Source organism: Elephas maximus, chromosome 7 (genome assembly GCF_024166365.1).
Source record: "Elephas maximus indicus isolate mEleMax1 chromosome 7, mEleMax1 primary haplotype, whole genome shotgun sequence".
NCBI classification, from domain to species: Eukaryota; Metazoa; Chordata; class Mammalia; order Proboscidea; family Elephantidae; genus Elephas; species Elephas maximus.
In genome coordinates, this window is record NC_064825.1 from 122,211,320 (window position 1) to 122,227,583 (window position 16,264).

General features: G+C 40.6%; 1 protein-coding gene across 1 annotated transcript; it reads left to right on the forward strand.

Annotated features, from left to right (window-relative positions):
- Positions 1–2,260: 2,260 nt before the first annotated feature.
- LOC126080650 (olfactory receptor 4D11-like) lies at positions 2,261–3,232 on the forward strand. The gene has a single exon (XM_049891827.1). It carries the CDS (start codon positions 2,261–2,263, stop codon positions 3,230–3,232), a length of 972 nt encoding a protein of 323 aa, XP_049747784.1.
- The last annotated feature ends 13,032 nt before the right edge of the window (positions 3,233–16,264 follow it).

Sequence of the window (16,264 nt, forward strand, 5' to 3'; positions counted from 1 at the left end):
AACACAAAAAAACCATAGTCTCTTTTATGACTCATAAATTATTTCTGTAAATAGCAAAGAGGATGAATTAGAGAAAACTAGACCTAAAAAAGAGAGAGCAATTAGGAAACCTAACTGGATAATCTAAGGAGAGATTTGTTGAGGGTAGAGAGGAGGGGACAACTTGAGAGAAGCGAAGAAAGTAGAGTCCTCACAAGAGTTTTTTACACAATGGCCTGGTTGCTTGCCGTGGGAGGTGAGCCTGTTGTGTCTTTTGAATGAAATGTGCTCCTATCAGTACATGTTGTGGAGGTGGCTGTGCCCACACAGACTGAATGAACTGGGGAAAGACACATAGACACATTCTCCAGGGAAAACGAGAGGCTACTTGTGTTTTTGTGTTTTTAGCCATATAATTTCCGAAGGCTCTCCTCTCTCAAAGCTTGTTTTTACACAAACTAAGCCCTACGTCTCCCGGCTGGGCACTAATCTGGGAACCATCTGTCTATACACTGGTGCCAGATGGCCATATGGATGACTTGGTTGAGTGTGGCTTTTTCCCCTGTGAGTTAACTTTGTCACCACTGCCACTATGGTACATCTTCTCAGAAATTACTGAAGTGCTATATGGAATGGAAAATGCCTCAGTCTGAATGTCAAAGTGTGACTTCACCACTAGCTTGCTGTGTGACCTACAGATCACTTAAGCCTCCCAGGAACTTCATTATTCCTGAACTGATCAGCAAGCAAAAAGGGCTGCTTAAGCCTGACTCAAATAGGCAAAATATCATGAATTGAAAAATCTCTTGGTTGGATCTCCTCCTTCCTCCCCAACCAAGACTCTATAGTATGAGTATCTATAACCTATGGAGTGAGACGGGGCAACCATTGTTTCCATTTTGTGCTAACATCAATGTACTGATTTTCACTCTGCCAAGAAATGCAAAATCTAAGTGAACAGACATTGCTTAACTTTTACAATAAGGAGGCAGGAGGAAATGAAGTACTGATGACATCACTGTGGAACCCTGCATCTCAAACCATAGACAGACAGATAGATGGGTGGACAGAGATACAGGCAGACAGATAAATAAAGGATGAATGGGGGGATGGGAGGATGGAAGGAAGAAAGGATGGACAGATGGATGGATGAATGGTGGGTAAGCAGGACAAATGATAGATAGATATGGGTATGGACATGGGGATGGAGACAGGGAAGCAAATGGGGACAGAGATGGAGACGGGGCCAGGGATGGAGTCAGGGACAAAGATATATCTGGACCTTTGCTGTCTTCTTCATGAACAGAGTTGTTCCCATTACCAACCTCAGCATCTTCTTTGCAATAAGTACATCATTTACTCCTAACACTTGAGTAATCAGGAAATAAAATAAGAAAATAAAGAGAAGAATAATGGTTTCTGAAAGGTAAGAGAGAGGCAGTGGCCCTAAAATTTCACTGTCATGGAGAAAGAAATTGTAACAGATGATGAAGCCAGCCTCTGAAAGTGCCATAAAAACTCTGTAAGCGTTTCCTTATACATATTATTCTTGAATTTATGTATGCTGAAACAGGAAGGCATTGTAGTATAGTGGAAAGATTTTGGAGCTAAGAGAGTGGAGAATTTTGTCTTAAACCCTTCTGCCAATAATTTACTGTATGACCTTGGAAAATTGACTTACCCTTACTGAGTTCAGTTTCACAATTAGTAAAATATGAATAATGACACCTTCCCTTCTAATCTCAGATATCTGTCATGAAATATTATTGCATTTAGGTTTTTATTAGCTTTGACAACCTATAATATGCTATTCCAAAGATTTCTTTCATGTTGTTACTGATAGGTATCTGAAAGTTGATTTATTCCTGTAGGTTTTGAGCCGATTAAGCCATAGAAACAAAGTGGATGTGAAAAAAATCAGAGCTGCTCTGATTCATCAAATTGTATGAACCCACAAATCCTTCCACTAAGCCTCCCTGACAATCTCTTCCTCAGCAATCACTAGGAGTGAGCTCTACAGAACCCACAGGCACCAACTGACATAGCAGGGAAATGAATGATCTAGTGCAGGCCTCTCCTCGTATTAATAAGGGAACTGGGGCAAGCAAAACTAAATGACTCTCCCATGTAATGCAGCAAGTTCATGAAGAGCAAGATACGTGACCAAGAAAACATATTTCTGCATGTTCAATTTCTATGAAACAAATAAATCTTTGCTTGATTTCATTGTTTTAGTAATGTTATTTCCTTCAAAGGTATACATGGAGAAGGAAACCATCCAATGGCCCTGGGAAATTATTCCAGGGTGCCTGAATTTATTTTCTGTGGACTTACCCAGTCTCAAGAGCTGAGCTTGCTCTTCTTTTTCTTTTTATCTATGGTCTACGTAACAACTATGTTAGCAAACATTGCCATCATGGTCACTGTCACCTGTGAATCGCGCCTTCACACACCCATGTACTTCCTGCTCTGCAATCTCTCTGTCTTGGACATATGCTTCTCCTCTATCACTGCTCCAAAGATCGTAGTAGACCTTCTCTCAAGGACAAAGACCATCTCCTTCAATGGCTGCATCATACAGATGTTTTCCTTTCACCTCCTTGGTGGGGCAGATGTTTTTTCTCTCTCTCTGATGGCATTTGATCGTTACATGGCCATCTCCAAGCCCCTGCACTACCTGACCATCATGAGTAGGAGGCGATGCACTGCACTCATTGTGGCCTCCTGGGTGGGGGGCTTTGTTCACTCCATTGTGCAGATTTCCCTGTTGCTCCCACTCCCCTTCTGTGGACCAAATGTTATTGATGGCTTCTACTGCGATGTTCCCCAGGTCCTCAAACTCGCTTGCACTGACACCTTTGCTCTTGAACTCCTGATGATTTCCAACAATGGTCTGGTTGCTACCCTGTGGTTTGTCCTTATCCTGGTGTCATATGCTGTCATCTTGATGATGCTGAGGTCTCACACTGGGGAAGGCAGAGGAAAAGCATTATCCACCTGCACAGCCCATATCACTGTGGTGACCCTGCATTTTGTGCCCTGCATCTATGTCTATGCCAGGCCCTTCACTGCCCTCCCCATGGACAGAGTTGTCTCCATCACCTTCACTGTTATCAGCCCTGTCCTGAACCCTATAATCTACACCCTAAGGAACCAGGAGATGAAGTCAGCCATGAGGAAACTGAAGAGAAAATTTGCAGCTTCCACAAAAAGAGTAGATTCTATGAAGTCCACATTGGGAAGCCAGAACTGAAAAGAGATTTTTCACAACACAATAGAAGGCCCCTATCTCTACACCACCTAAAGACCAAAGCTTTATCTTTTTCCCACAACAGAGTCCTATAACAAGGTTGGCCCGAGACAATCATCACTGCAAGGTGGTCTCATGGTGAGATTGTTGGCAACTTAGAGTCTCAGGTCCATAAATTGTCAGCTATTGTACGGCCTCTAATATTTATATCAGGAAACTTGGTGGAGCAGTAGTTAAGCATTCAGCTGCTAACCAAAAGGTCAGCAGTTCAATCCCACCAGCTGCTCTGTGGGAAAAAGATGTGGCAGTCCTCTTCTGTAAAGATTTACAGCCTTGGACACACTATGGGACATTTCTACCCTGTCCTATACGGCTGCTGTGAGTTGGAATCAACCCAAAGGCAATGAATTTGGTTTTTGTTTCTAAATGTTTATATTGCCCAAACACTTCCTTTTGCAGGCATGGAAACGGAGACTGGGAGAAATGACTTCTCTGTTCTTGAGTTGTAGGAATCCCTGAGTTGTACAAATCGATAATTGTTTTACTACTAACAAAAAGTTTGGTGGAGCAACCCACCCAGAACTGCCTCAGAAGAAAGTCTAGGCTATCTGCTTCCAAAAGATAACAGCCTTCAAAACCCTATGGAGTTCAGTTCTACTCTGCAACACATGGAGTTGCCATGAATCAAAATCAACTGGACAGCAACTGGTTTGGTGTTTGGTTCTTGAGTTGTAGCTATACCACGTGTGGCCCAAGCGAGAATTAGTAAAATAATCTCCTGGAACCAGGAGTGAAGACTAAAACTCCAGCCAGTTCTCCCTACGTGGGAATTTGTTTTCCATTGATAACCTGGGAGAATTATGGTTCCTTTTTTTTTTTTTTTAAGGAAGCCTCCATGTAGAGACAGTTCCTGTTTTATCAAAGTTTTCCTAGCTAATTAATGGCAGAGACAAAGCTAGAATTGAGAGATCTGACCCTCAGCTAAGTGCACATTTTACTACTGCTGCCTCATACAGGATTTGATGGAACCTGAAACAAGCTCATCCATAAAAATTTCTCCTCTATTGTTAAGAAAGTTCCTGGTTGGCCTTATCACCTGACCAAGGTATACATACTTCAGGGTCTTCTAAGAATTTTGACATCATTTTACAGCCAATCACTCCTGACAACACTCCAGGGAAAAAGGAATCCTCTCCTGTCTGCATCACTAAAAAGCACTTGACTCATGTGTCCACAAGAAGCAAAGGCTTAAGGAAAAACCCGACTTTTTATGATTAATGGACAGATTATCTAAAAGATTACAAATAAAACCGTTTCAAATTCCTCTTCATTCTTCTTTTTAACATGTTCTTTAACATCTCCTCTTTTTCTGTTAAAGGAAATAAAACATAAGATAACATTTTATTTGGTCTCCTGACAATTTATCATTCACCTGCCAAGGAAATAGCTGAAATTGGTAGGCAACTAAAGTTTCAGTTGGGTACATTGATTGGCCTGTATATCCCGGGCTTCTCTCAGCATTCTCCGAAGTATGTGTGGCTGAACCACTGTAAGAGAAATGACGAATCATTTCCATACAGTGATTTGGGAGGAAGGCACAGGCAAAGAAAACCTGCACTAAAATAAAGCCCCTGCCAGCAAGCTGTGTCACTGTTCCTCACTTGGTACTCGCCTGAAGTTTCTGCTCTTAAAATATTCCAAAATGTTTTCACACAGAAAGATCTTTGATGGTTACGAGGGAGGGGAGAGGTGGAGAGGGAAGAGCACTAACTAGATAGTAGATAAATGGTAACTTTCACAAAAAGTAAGACGGTACACAATACTGGGGGAATTCAGCACAACTTGACCAGGGCAAAGTCATAGAAGCTTCACAGACATATCCAAAGGCATGAGACACCAAGCTACTGGGCTGAGGGCTGGGGAACATGGTCTCCAGGGACATCAAGCTCAAATGGCATAATACAGTCTATATAGGAAATGTTTTACATCTGACTGTGTTGAGTAGTGTCTGGGGTCTTAAAAGTCTACGAGTAGCCATCTAAGATACATCTACCAGTCCTATGTTGGCTGGAGCAAAGGAGAATGAAGAAAACCAAAGACACAAGGGAAAGACTAGTCCAAAGGACTAATGTACCACAACTACCACAACCTCCACCAGACTGAGCCAGAACAACCAGATGGTACCAGGTTACCACCATTGACCGCTCTGGCAGGGATTTCAATGGAGGGTCACAGGCAGGGTGGGAAAAAAAAACATAGAACAAAATTCAAATTCACAAAAAAAGGACCAGGCTTGTTGGTCTGACAGAGGCATGAGAACCTACAATAGTATAGCCCCTGGATACTCTTTTAATTCAGTACTGAAGTCACGCCTGAGGTTTGCCCTTCAGCCATAGGGCCAACAATACCATACGTAAGGAAGGTGCTTTGTTGTTCAGTGATGTATACGACACTAATGGGCATACCAGCCCAAAAGCAAGACAAGAAGGCAGGAAGGGACAGAAAAACTGAACAAATGGAAACAGGGAACCCAGGGTGGAGAAGGGGAGAATGTTGACACATCCTTGGGTTGACAATCAATGTCACAAAACGATTCATGTATTAACAGTTTAATGAGAAACTAATTTGCTCTGTAAACTTTCACATAAAACACAATTTTAAAAAGAAAAAAAAAAAGAAATTCCATAAGTTACAAACAGTTCGTGGACGCGAGCTAGACACAATACCAAACTTCATAAGTTAGATATAGCTCCAGAAGGCTACAGCAATGTGAGCATTCATACTGGGTTGAAAGAGGAGAGTTGTCCACTCTCAATATTGTCTTTCTAGGGATTAATTTCAAATGGTCTAGATGACTCTTTGGATTGATATAGGGGCTGCAACAATGGGCTAAACATAGTAACAATTGTGAGGACGGCACAGGACCGGGCAGTGTTTCCTTCTGTTGTACATAGTGTTACTATGAGTCAGAACCGACTTGGCAGCACCTAACACCAGATGATGCTTAGAAGGCACCAGATGTCATCCCAGAGTGGAGAAGATGTAGAACAGGGAACCTTCAGTGAACGGCTGTGAAGGGTATAGGCCCACACCCAGGGTGCCAGAGGTAGCCCAAGGGACCCAGGTACACAAGGATGGAACATCCCAGCATGGTGGTGGCCTACGCAAAACAAGGAAGTGTTGTTTTGAAATATGAAAGGAAACCCTTATGGCCTAGTGGTGAAGAGCTACAGCTGTTAACCAAATGGTTGGCAGTTCAAATCCACCAGGCATTTCTTGGGAACCATATGGGGCAGTTCTACTCTATCCTGTAGGGTCACCATAAGTCAGAATCAACTTGACAGCAATGTTTTTTTTTTTTTATTATTATGAAAATCTTCAGAAATTTTTCATTTATAACTTTCAAATGGTTGTTATATCCTGCCTAGAAGTAACATGCTGCACACCACTTATTTTTTTCCTTGAATTTTGTACCTAAAAAACTATAAGCTTAATTCACACTGGCCTTTGAATTGGCCAAAGGGTGCAGAATCATATTCTGCCATATTCAATATGTTCCTTTATCAACACAAGATTTTTTTCTTCCTTATAAATGGATGTTTTTAAAAATTCAAATATATGCCAATCTTTTCATAAGAATTAAAATTCCCTTGCTTGTACTGTTTTCTGAATTTAACATTTTGTCTTTGCTTTCTAGGGGCAAATGATGAATTGAGGATTGACAAGAGACTTTGGTTCCAATAAAAAAAATTAAATAAAAATATATACGTGTGTTTTTATGTATATATGTGTGTTTACATATAGTTAATATAAAAAATGCATAACATATAATTTTAAGACACATACATATGTAATTTTTACTTTAAAAATCTCCCAGGATACATAACACACATGCTTACCCTTAACGGACAATTAATTGATGATGAGATTACTAAAAGATCACTGTACTCTTGAATACAAGTTGTTGTTAGGTGCTGTCCAGTCGATTCCGATTCATAGAGACCCTATGTACTACAGAATGAAACACTGCCCAGTTCTGCACCATTCTCAGGACAGTTGTTATGCTTGACCCCTTTGTTGCAGCCACTGTGTCAATCCATCTCATTGAGGGTCTTCCTCTCTTCTACTGACCCTTTACTTTACCAAGCATGATGTTGTTCTGCAGGGACTGATCCCTCCCGACAACATGTCTAAAGTATGTAAGACGCCACTTCTGGCCAACATGGCACCAGAGACCAAAGCACTGCTCCGTCCCTCTACAGCAAAGACCTGAAACACTAAGTAAAACAGAGACAAACCTCATTCCTGGAACCTGAAGTGTTAAATGAAGAGATAAAGAACTCAGGGTGCCACCAAACCTAATAAGAAACTGCCAGAGGACAGAGAGCAAGGTACCTGCAGAGAGCCCCATCGCTAAAGCAGCACGGCTCCGCCATCTTGGACTCATATCCGAGATGGGCAGAGACGGAGCACAGGAAAGCAGCTTCGCGGAACTCCCAGCTGGAGATAGAGCACCTGGCAACGAGCAATATACACTTGCCTAGGTCCCCTTTTCCCTCCCCCTCTTTGGCCTCCTCTGCTTCCCACCAGCCTCAGTCTCTTGGCCAGGAGGCAACAGTTTTGGCCTCAGGCTTCTTGGATTCGCCCTGCCCACACTGGCAGTGCTCCCAAGCTGGTGTTGGTTCTTTCTATCTCTTTTGGTTTCTTCTGCGTCTTCTACAACCTCCCCCTCCTTTCTCTGGAACACCTGCCTCCCTGTGCCATCTTTCCTTCTTCTTGAAAAGCTGTGAAACCACGCTGGACTGGGGAACCACTCCCCCGGCCCGTTACACCGCGCTGGTGGGATGCTTGGGGCTTTTATTTTGCCTTGTTTTGCTTTGTTCTGCTTTGTTTTGTTTGTTTTTTTCTTTTCACAACCTGGGAGCCCCTTCTAGGCAGGCTGCACTGCAAGGCTTAGGAGCCACTCCCCCAATCTGCTCAGCCAGGTAGGTGGGATCCCTGGGGGCATTTCTTTTTTTCTTTCTTTTTTTTCCTTTCTCTCTCCTTTTCCCTTTCTGTCTTTCCTCATTTCTCAGTTCTCATCTCTCTACACTTATCTTCTTTTCCAGTCTCTTGAATACCTGGTGCTGTGTGACATCTGTACTCCCTCTAGCCAGGCTATACCATGCTGCCTGGGAGCCACTTCCCTGGTCTTAGCAGCCCCACTGGTAGGACTCTGGGACCCCTGGGGGCTCTTCTTTTTTCTCTTCCAAGTTTTTATCTAGTTATTTTTTTCCCTTTCCTTTTTGCTTTTCTCAATTTCTCAGTCTATTTTCTGTCCACTCCAATGGCAAGCCCCCTTAGCACTCTTTTTTTTTCTCTTTGCTTGTTTGTTTTTAGCTCCTGTTTCTCTCTCCTCCTCCCCATACCCCTATTAGCTCCACACATCACAACCTCCCCCCTCCTTCCTGCCTACCTGCATCATGCACTGAACATCACACCCCCGAGCAGCACAGATATGGCCTACTGGAACCTGCCCAGCAGTGATTCCTCGCCTGCCCTGTCAGCCCTAGTATGCACCACAAACAACCCATCCCAGTCCCTCCCCTTCAGCTGGACCTACCCTGTTGTGCCATATCTGATTGGCTGGCTCTGCCCATTGGACAAGAGGGTGAAAAGTATTGTGATTACAGACGAGCAGACAACAAGGAATGTACAGCCTACCTGTTCAGACATACCAAGATAAAACAAAAAATCAGAATGAAACAAACAAATCTACACTCAAGAGACAAAGGAAATAATGACTGAATGTCCTGAGGACAGCAGACAATATCAAAATATATTTAAAAAAACAGGACAGGATGGTTCCAGTAGGCACCCAAAATAAAACAGCAGATAATTTTCCAGTAGAATAAAAGGCACTAGAGCTACCTGACAGGGAATTCAAATCTCTAATATTCAAAGCAATCCAAAAGTTGAAGAAAAAGCAGGCAAAAATCTGGAAAAAATAGACAAATTTATGGAAAAGGCAGACAAATTCATGGAAAATACAGGGAAAAAATGAAACAATTCAGGAAAGTAGTACATGAACAAAATGCCAAAATAAACTCACAACTAGAAATCGTACAAAAACAACAATTAGAATTCCAAAAGATAAACAACAAGATTTCAGAAATGGACAGTGTCATAGAAGAGCTGAGAAGCAGGTTTGAAATGATGGAAGAGAGGATCAGCAACATTGAAGACAAACACTTGGATACAACTGCAGAAAAATCAGAAAAGAGAACAAAGAAAAATGAGGAAAACCTGAGAATTATGTGGGATACAACCAAAAGCAAAAATTTGCAGGTGATCAGAGTTCCAGAACAGGGAAAGAAAACGGAAAACACAGAAAAGATCATTGAAGAATTGCTGACAGAAAACTTCCCTAATATAAATGACAAAAAGCTGACCATCCAAGAAGCTCAACAACCCCCATATAGGGTAGACCCCAAAAGAAAAACACCAAGACATATCATAATCACCCTCACTAAAACCAAAGTCAAAGAAAAAAATCCTGCAAGCAGCTCAAGAAAAACAAAAAGTCACATACAGAGGGGGAACAATAAGACTAAACTCTAAGTGGTTGGAAGAAACTATGCAGGCAAGAAGGCAATGGGATGACATATATAAAACCTTGAAAGAAAAAAATTGCCAACTAAGAATAAAATATCCTGCAAAACTTTCGTTCAAATATAATGGTGAAATTAGGACTTTACAGATAAACAGAAATTAAGGGAATATGTGAAAACCAAACCAAATTTACAACAATTATTAAACGGAGTCCTTCGGTCTGAGAACAAACAACATCAGACCACAGCCTGAATCTAGGAGGCAAGATTGTATCACCCAAATACCAGTCTAGAAAATAAACTCACAAGGAGTATCCAAAACCAAAACAATTGCAACAGGGAACCAGAGAAGTTAACTTGTACATGAAAACAAGAACAGAACAATAAAAGAAGGAATAAACAGTATCGGTATAGAACCTTCTAATGGAGAGGAAGGCAAGATGATACCAAGTAGTAATAGACTGGTTCAAACCTAGGAACATAAGGGTAAATTTCAAGGTAACCACAAAGAAAGTTAACAAACCTACTCATCAAAATAAAGAAGAAAAACATAAAGTCTCAATAAAAACAAAATCTACAAAAAGAAAAGAAATCCACAAACAAAAGGAACTGAGCAAAGGAGAGTAAGAGGAACAAGGAAAAAGTTAGCACCACAAAAAAAAGTACTAGAAAATGGCAGCCATAAACTCACACCTGTAAATAGTTACCCTGAATGTAAATGGCCTAAATACACCCATAAAGAGATGCAGAGTGACAGAATGGACAAAAAGAAACAGGATCCATCAATATGCTGTCTACGAGAGACACGCCTTAGGAACAAAGGCATAAATTTATTAAAAACCAAAGGATCAAAAAAAAAAAAAAGCAAATAACAACCAAAAAAGAGCAGGAGTGGCAATTGTAATCTCAAATAAGATAGACTTTAAAACAAAATCCACCATAAAAGACAAAGAAGGGTACTATATAATGATTAAAGGGACAATCCATCATGAAGACTTAGCCATTATAAATATCTACACACCCAATGACAAGGCTCCAAAATACATAAAACAAACTCTAACGGCACTGAAAACAAATTGACAGTTCCACAATAAGAGTAGGAGACTTCAACACACCATTCTCAGTAAAGGACAGAACATCTAGAAAGAAACTCATTAAAGATACAGAAGACTTAAAGGGCACAATCAGCCAACTTGACCTCATAGACATATATAGAACACTCCACCCAATACCTGCAAAGTACGCATTCTTTTCCAATGCACATGGAACGTTCTCCAGAATAGACCACATCTTAAACCACAGAACAACCCTCAACAAAATTCAAAACACTGAGATAACACAAAGTATCTTCTCTGACCAAAATGCGATCAAAGTAGAAATTAACAACAGGACAAATAAGGGGGAAAAAAAGCAATTACATGGAAATTGAATAACACCCTGCTGAAAAACCACTGGGTAATAGAAGAAATCAAAGATGGAATCAAAAATTTCCTAGAACCAAACGAGAATGAAAACACATCAAACCAAAACCTTTGGGACACAGCAATGGCAGTCCTCAGAGGTCAACTGATAGCACTAGATGCACACATTGAAAAAGAAAGGAACAAAATCAAAACATTAAACAACTTGATAAATAGAGGACACCAGAAGAAGCCCACAGCCACCTGAAGAAAGGAAACAATGAAGATCAGAGCAGAAATAAATGAAATAGAGAATAGAAAAACAATAGAAAGAATCAACAAAACCAAAAGTTTGTTCTTTGAAAGGATCAACAAAATTGAAAAACCACTGGCCAAATTGACAAAAGAAAAACAGGAGAGAATGCAAATAACAAATAATAAATGAAAGGGGGGACATTACAACAGACAACTGAAATAAAAAGGATCATAACAGAGTATTATGAAAAACTATACTCCAACAAATCCAAAAACCTAGAGGAAATGCACAAATTTCTAGAGACACACTACCTACCCAAACTAACACAAAATGACGTTGAAAGTCTGAACAGGCTCATAACAAAAGAAGAGATTGAAAAGGTAATAAAAAAAAACTCCCAACCAAAAAAACCCTGGCCCGGATGGCTTCACTGAAGAATTCTACCAAACATTCAGAGAAGAGCTTACTCCAGTACTACTCAAATTATTTCAGAACATAGAAAAGGAAGTAATACTTCTGAATTCATTCTATGAAACCAGCATAACTGTGATACCAAAAGCAGGCAGAGACACCACAAAAAAAAAAAAAAAAATTACAGACCAGTATCTCTCATGAATATAGATGCAAAATTCTCAACAAAATTCCAGCCAATAGAATTCGGCATCATATCAAAAAAATAACACACCATGACCAAGTAGGATTCATAACAGTTTTGCAAGTATGGTTCAGCATTAGAAAATCAATCAACATAATCTACCACATAAATAAAAGAATCGCATGATCATCTCAATTGACACAGAAAAGGCATTCGACAAAGTCCAATACCCATTCCTGATAAAAGGGAAATTTCTCAACATAATAAAGGGCATGTATGCAAAACCAATGGCCAACATCGTTCTCAATGGAGAGAGGCTGAAAGCATTTCCCTTGAGAACAGGAAAAAGACAAGGATGCCCTTTCTTACCATTCCTATTTAATATTGTGTTAGAAGTATTCTAGAGCAATAAGGCAAGAAACAGAAATAAAGTGCATCCAAAATGGTAACGAAGAAGCCAAACTCCCTATTTGCAGATGATATGATACTAAGAAAATCCAAAAGACTCCACCAAAACACTACTGGAACTAATGGAAAGATTCAGCAGAGTAGCAGGATACAAGATCAACATAAAAAATCAGTTGGATTCCTATACGCCAAAAAAGGGAACAAAGGAAAGGTAATCAGGAAAACAATACCATTTTTAATAGCCCCTAAAAAAATAAAATACTTGGGAATAAATCTAACCAGGGATGTAAAAGACCTATACAAAGAAAACTACAAAACACTACTGCAAGAAACCAAAAGAGATCTACATAAATAGAAAAACAGACCATGCTCGTGGATAGGTAGACTCAACATTGTGAAAATGACAATTCTACCTAGAGCAATTTACAAATACAATGCAATCCCAATCCAAATACTAATAACATTCTTTAAAGAGATGGAAAAACGTGTCATTAACTTTATATGGAAAGAGAAGAGGCCCCGGATAAGTAAAGCACTACTGAGGAAGAAGAATAAGAAAGTAGGAGGACTCGTACTACCTGACATCAGAACCTACTATACAGCTCCAGTAGTCAAAACAGTCTGGTACTAGTACAACGACAGAGACATTGACCAATAGAGTAGAATTGAGAACCCAGATGTAAATCCATCTACCTATGGACCCCTTATCTCCGACAAGGCCCCAAAGTCCATCAAATGGGGAAAGACAGTCTTTTTAACAAATGGTGCTGGCAAAACTGGATGTCCATCTGCAAAAAAATGAAACAGGACCCATACCTCACACCATATACAAAAACTAACTCAAAATGGATCCAAGACCTAAACATAAAGCCAAAAACTAACAAGTTCATAGAAGAAAAAATAAGATCACTGCTAGAGGCCCTAATACACAGCATTAACATGACACAAATTACAACCAACAACACATGAGCTCCAGAGGATAAGCTAGATAACTGGAATCTTCTAAAAATTGAACACTTATGCTCATCAAAAGACTTCACTAAAAGAGTAAAAAGAGAACCTACAGACTGGGAAAGAAAATTTGGCTATGACGTATCTGACAAAGGTCTAATCTACAAGAAAATCCAACACCTCTACTACAAAAAGACAATCCAATCAAAAAATGGGCAAAGGATATGAACAGACACTTCACCAAAGAAGACATTTAAGCAGCCAACAAACACATGAGGAAATGCTCATGATCTCTAGCCATCAGAGAAATGCAAACCAAAACAACAATGAGATACCATCTCGCCCCAGCATTACTGGCCCAAATCAATAAAACAGAAAATAACAAATGTTGGAGAGGCTACAGGGAGATAGGAACTCTTATGCACTGCTGGTGGGAATTAAAAATGATACAACCATTCTGGAAAATAATATGGTGCTTCCTTAGAAAGCTAGAAATAGAAATACCGTATGATCCAGCGATCCCACTCCTAGGAAAGTATCCCAGAGAAATAAGAATGGTCACACGAATAGATATATATGCACACATGTTCATTGCAGCATTGTTCACAATAGCAAAAAGATGGAAACAACCTAGATGCCCATCAACAGATGAATGGATAAACAAACTTTGGTATATACACACAATGGAGTCTTACACAACACTAAAGAACAACGATAAATCTGTGAAGCATCTCATAACATGGATATATCTGGAGGACTTTATGCTGAGTGAAATAAGTCAATCACAAAGGGACAAATATTGTTTGAAACCACTACAGTATGAAAAGGTTTACATACAAAGAGAAACAATCTTTGATGGTTATGAAGGTGGGGAGGGGTGGGGATGGAAAAACACTTAATAAACCATAGATAAGCAGTAACTTTGATGAAGGGTAAAACAGTACACAATACTGGGGAAGCCAGCACAGCTTATACAAGACAGGGCCATGGTAGCTCCATAGACACACCCAAACTCCTGGAGGCACGGAATTGCTGGACTGAGGGCTGTTGGGACCATGGTCTCAGGGAACATCTAGCTCAACTGGCATAACAGAGTTCATAAAGAAAATATTCTACATTCTACTTTGGTGAGTAGCGTCTGGGGTCTTAAAAGCCTGTGATTGGCCATCTAAGACACTCCACTGGTCTCATCCCTTTGCGAGCAAGGAAGAATGAAGAAAACTAGAGACACCAGGGAAAGATTAGTCCAAAGGACTAATGGACCACATCTACCATGGACTCCGCCAGACTGAGTCCGGCACACCTAGATGTTGTCCGGCTACCACCACTGACTGCTCTGACAGGGATCACAATAGAGGGTCCCGGACAGGGCTGGAGAATAATGTAGAACGAAAGTCATACTCAAAAAGAAAGACCAGACTTGCTGGCCTGACAGAGACTGGAGAAACCCTGAGAGTGTGGACCCTGGACACCCTTTCAGCTCAGTAATGAGGCCACTCCTGAGGTTCATCCTTCAATGAAAGATTGAACAGGCCCATGGGAAAAAACAAGACTAAAGAGGTGCACCAACCCTGGAACGGGGACTAGAAAGTAGGAGGGAACACGAAAGCTGGTAATAGGGAACCCAGGGTTGAGAAGGAAGAGTGCTGACATGTCGTGGGGTTGTTAACCAATGCCATACAACAATGTGTGTACTAATTGTTTGATGGGAAACTAGTTTGTTCTGTAAACCTTCATCTAAAGTTCACTTAAAAAAAAAAAAAAAGCTACATAAGACACAGTCTCACTATCCTTGCTTTTAAGGAGCATTCTGGTTGTACTTCTTTCAAGATAGATTTGTTCATTCTTTTGGCAGTATATTCAATATTCTTCACCAACACCACAATTTAAATGCATCAGTTCTTCTTCGGCCTTCCTTATTCATTGTCCAGCTTTCACATGCATATGATGCAATTGAAAATACCATGGCTTGGGTCAGATATACCTTAGTTTTCAAGGTGACATCTTTGCGTTTCAACACTTTAAAGAGGTCTTTTGCTGCAGATTTGCCAAATGCAATGCGTCTTTTGATTTCTCTACTGCTGCTTCCATGGGCATTGATTGTGGATCCAAGTAAAATGAAATCCCTGACAACTTCAATCTTTTCCACGTTTTTCATGATGTGGCTTATCGGTCCAGTTGTGAGGATTTTTGTTTTCTTTATGTTGAGCTGTAATCCATATTGAAGGCTGTGGTCTTTGATCTTCATCAGTAAGTGCTTCAAGTCCTCTTCACTTTCAGCAAGCAAGGTTGTGGCACCTGCATAACGCAGATTGTTAATGAGTCTTCCTCCAGTCCTGATGTCCCATTCTTCTCCATACAGTCCAGCTTCCCAGATTATCTGCTCAGCATACAGATTGAATAGGTATGGTGAAATGATACAGGTCACTGCAACAGAACGAAACGCTGCTCATTCCTGCACCATCCTCACAATCATTGCTATGTTTGAGCCCATTGGTGCAGCCACTGTGTCAGTCCATCTCAAGGAGGGTCTTCCTCCTTTTTGCTGACCTTCTACCAGGCATGATGTCCTTCTCCATGGACTGGTCCCTCCTGAGGACATGTCCAAAGTGACACAAAGTCTCACCATCCTTGCTTCTAAAGAGCATTCTGGATCTACTTCTTCCAAAACAGATTTTTTCATGTTTCTGTCAGTCCATGGTATATTCAGTATTCTTCACCAACACCATAATTCAAAAGGAGCAATTCTTTGGACTTCTTTAGCCATTGTCCAGCTTTTGAATGCGTATGAGGCAACTGAAAATACAATGGCTGGTGTCAGGAGCATCTTAGTCC

Bases quoted from the DNA above. Each gene is read 5' to 3' on its own strand.
- LOC126080650 (XM_049891827.1), top strand. From the start codon at position 2,261: ATGGCCCTGGGAAATTATTCCAGGGTGCCTGAATTTATTTTCTGTGGA.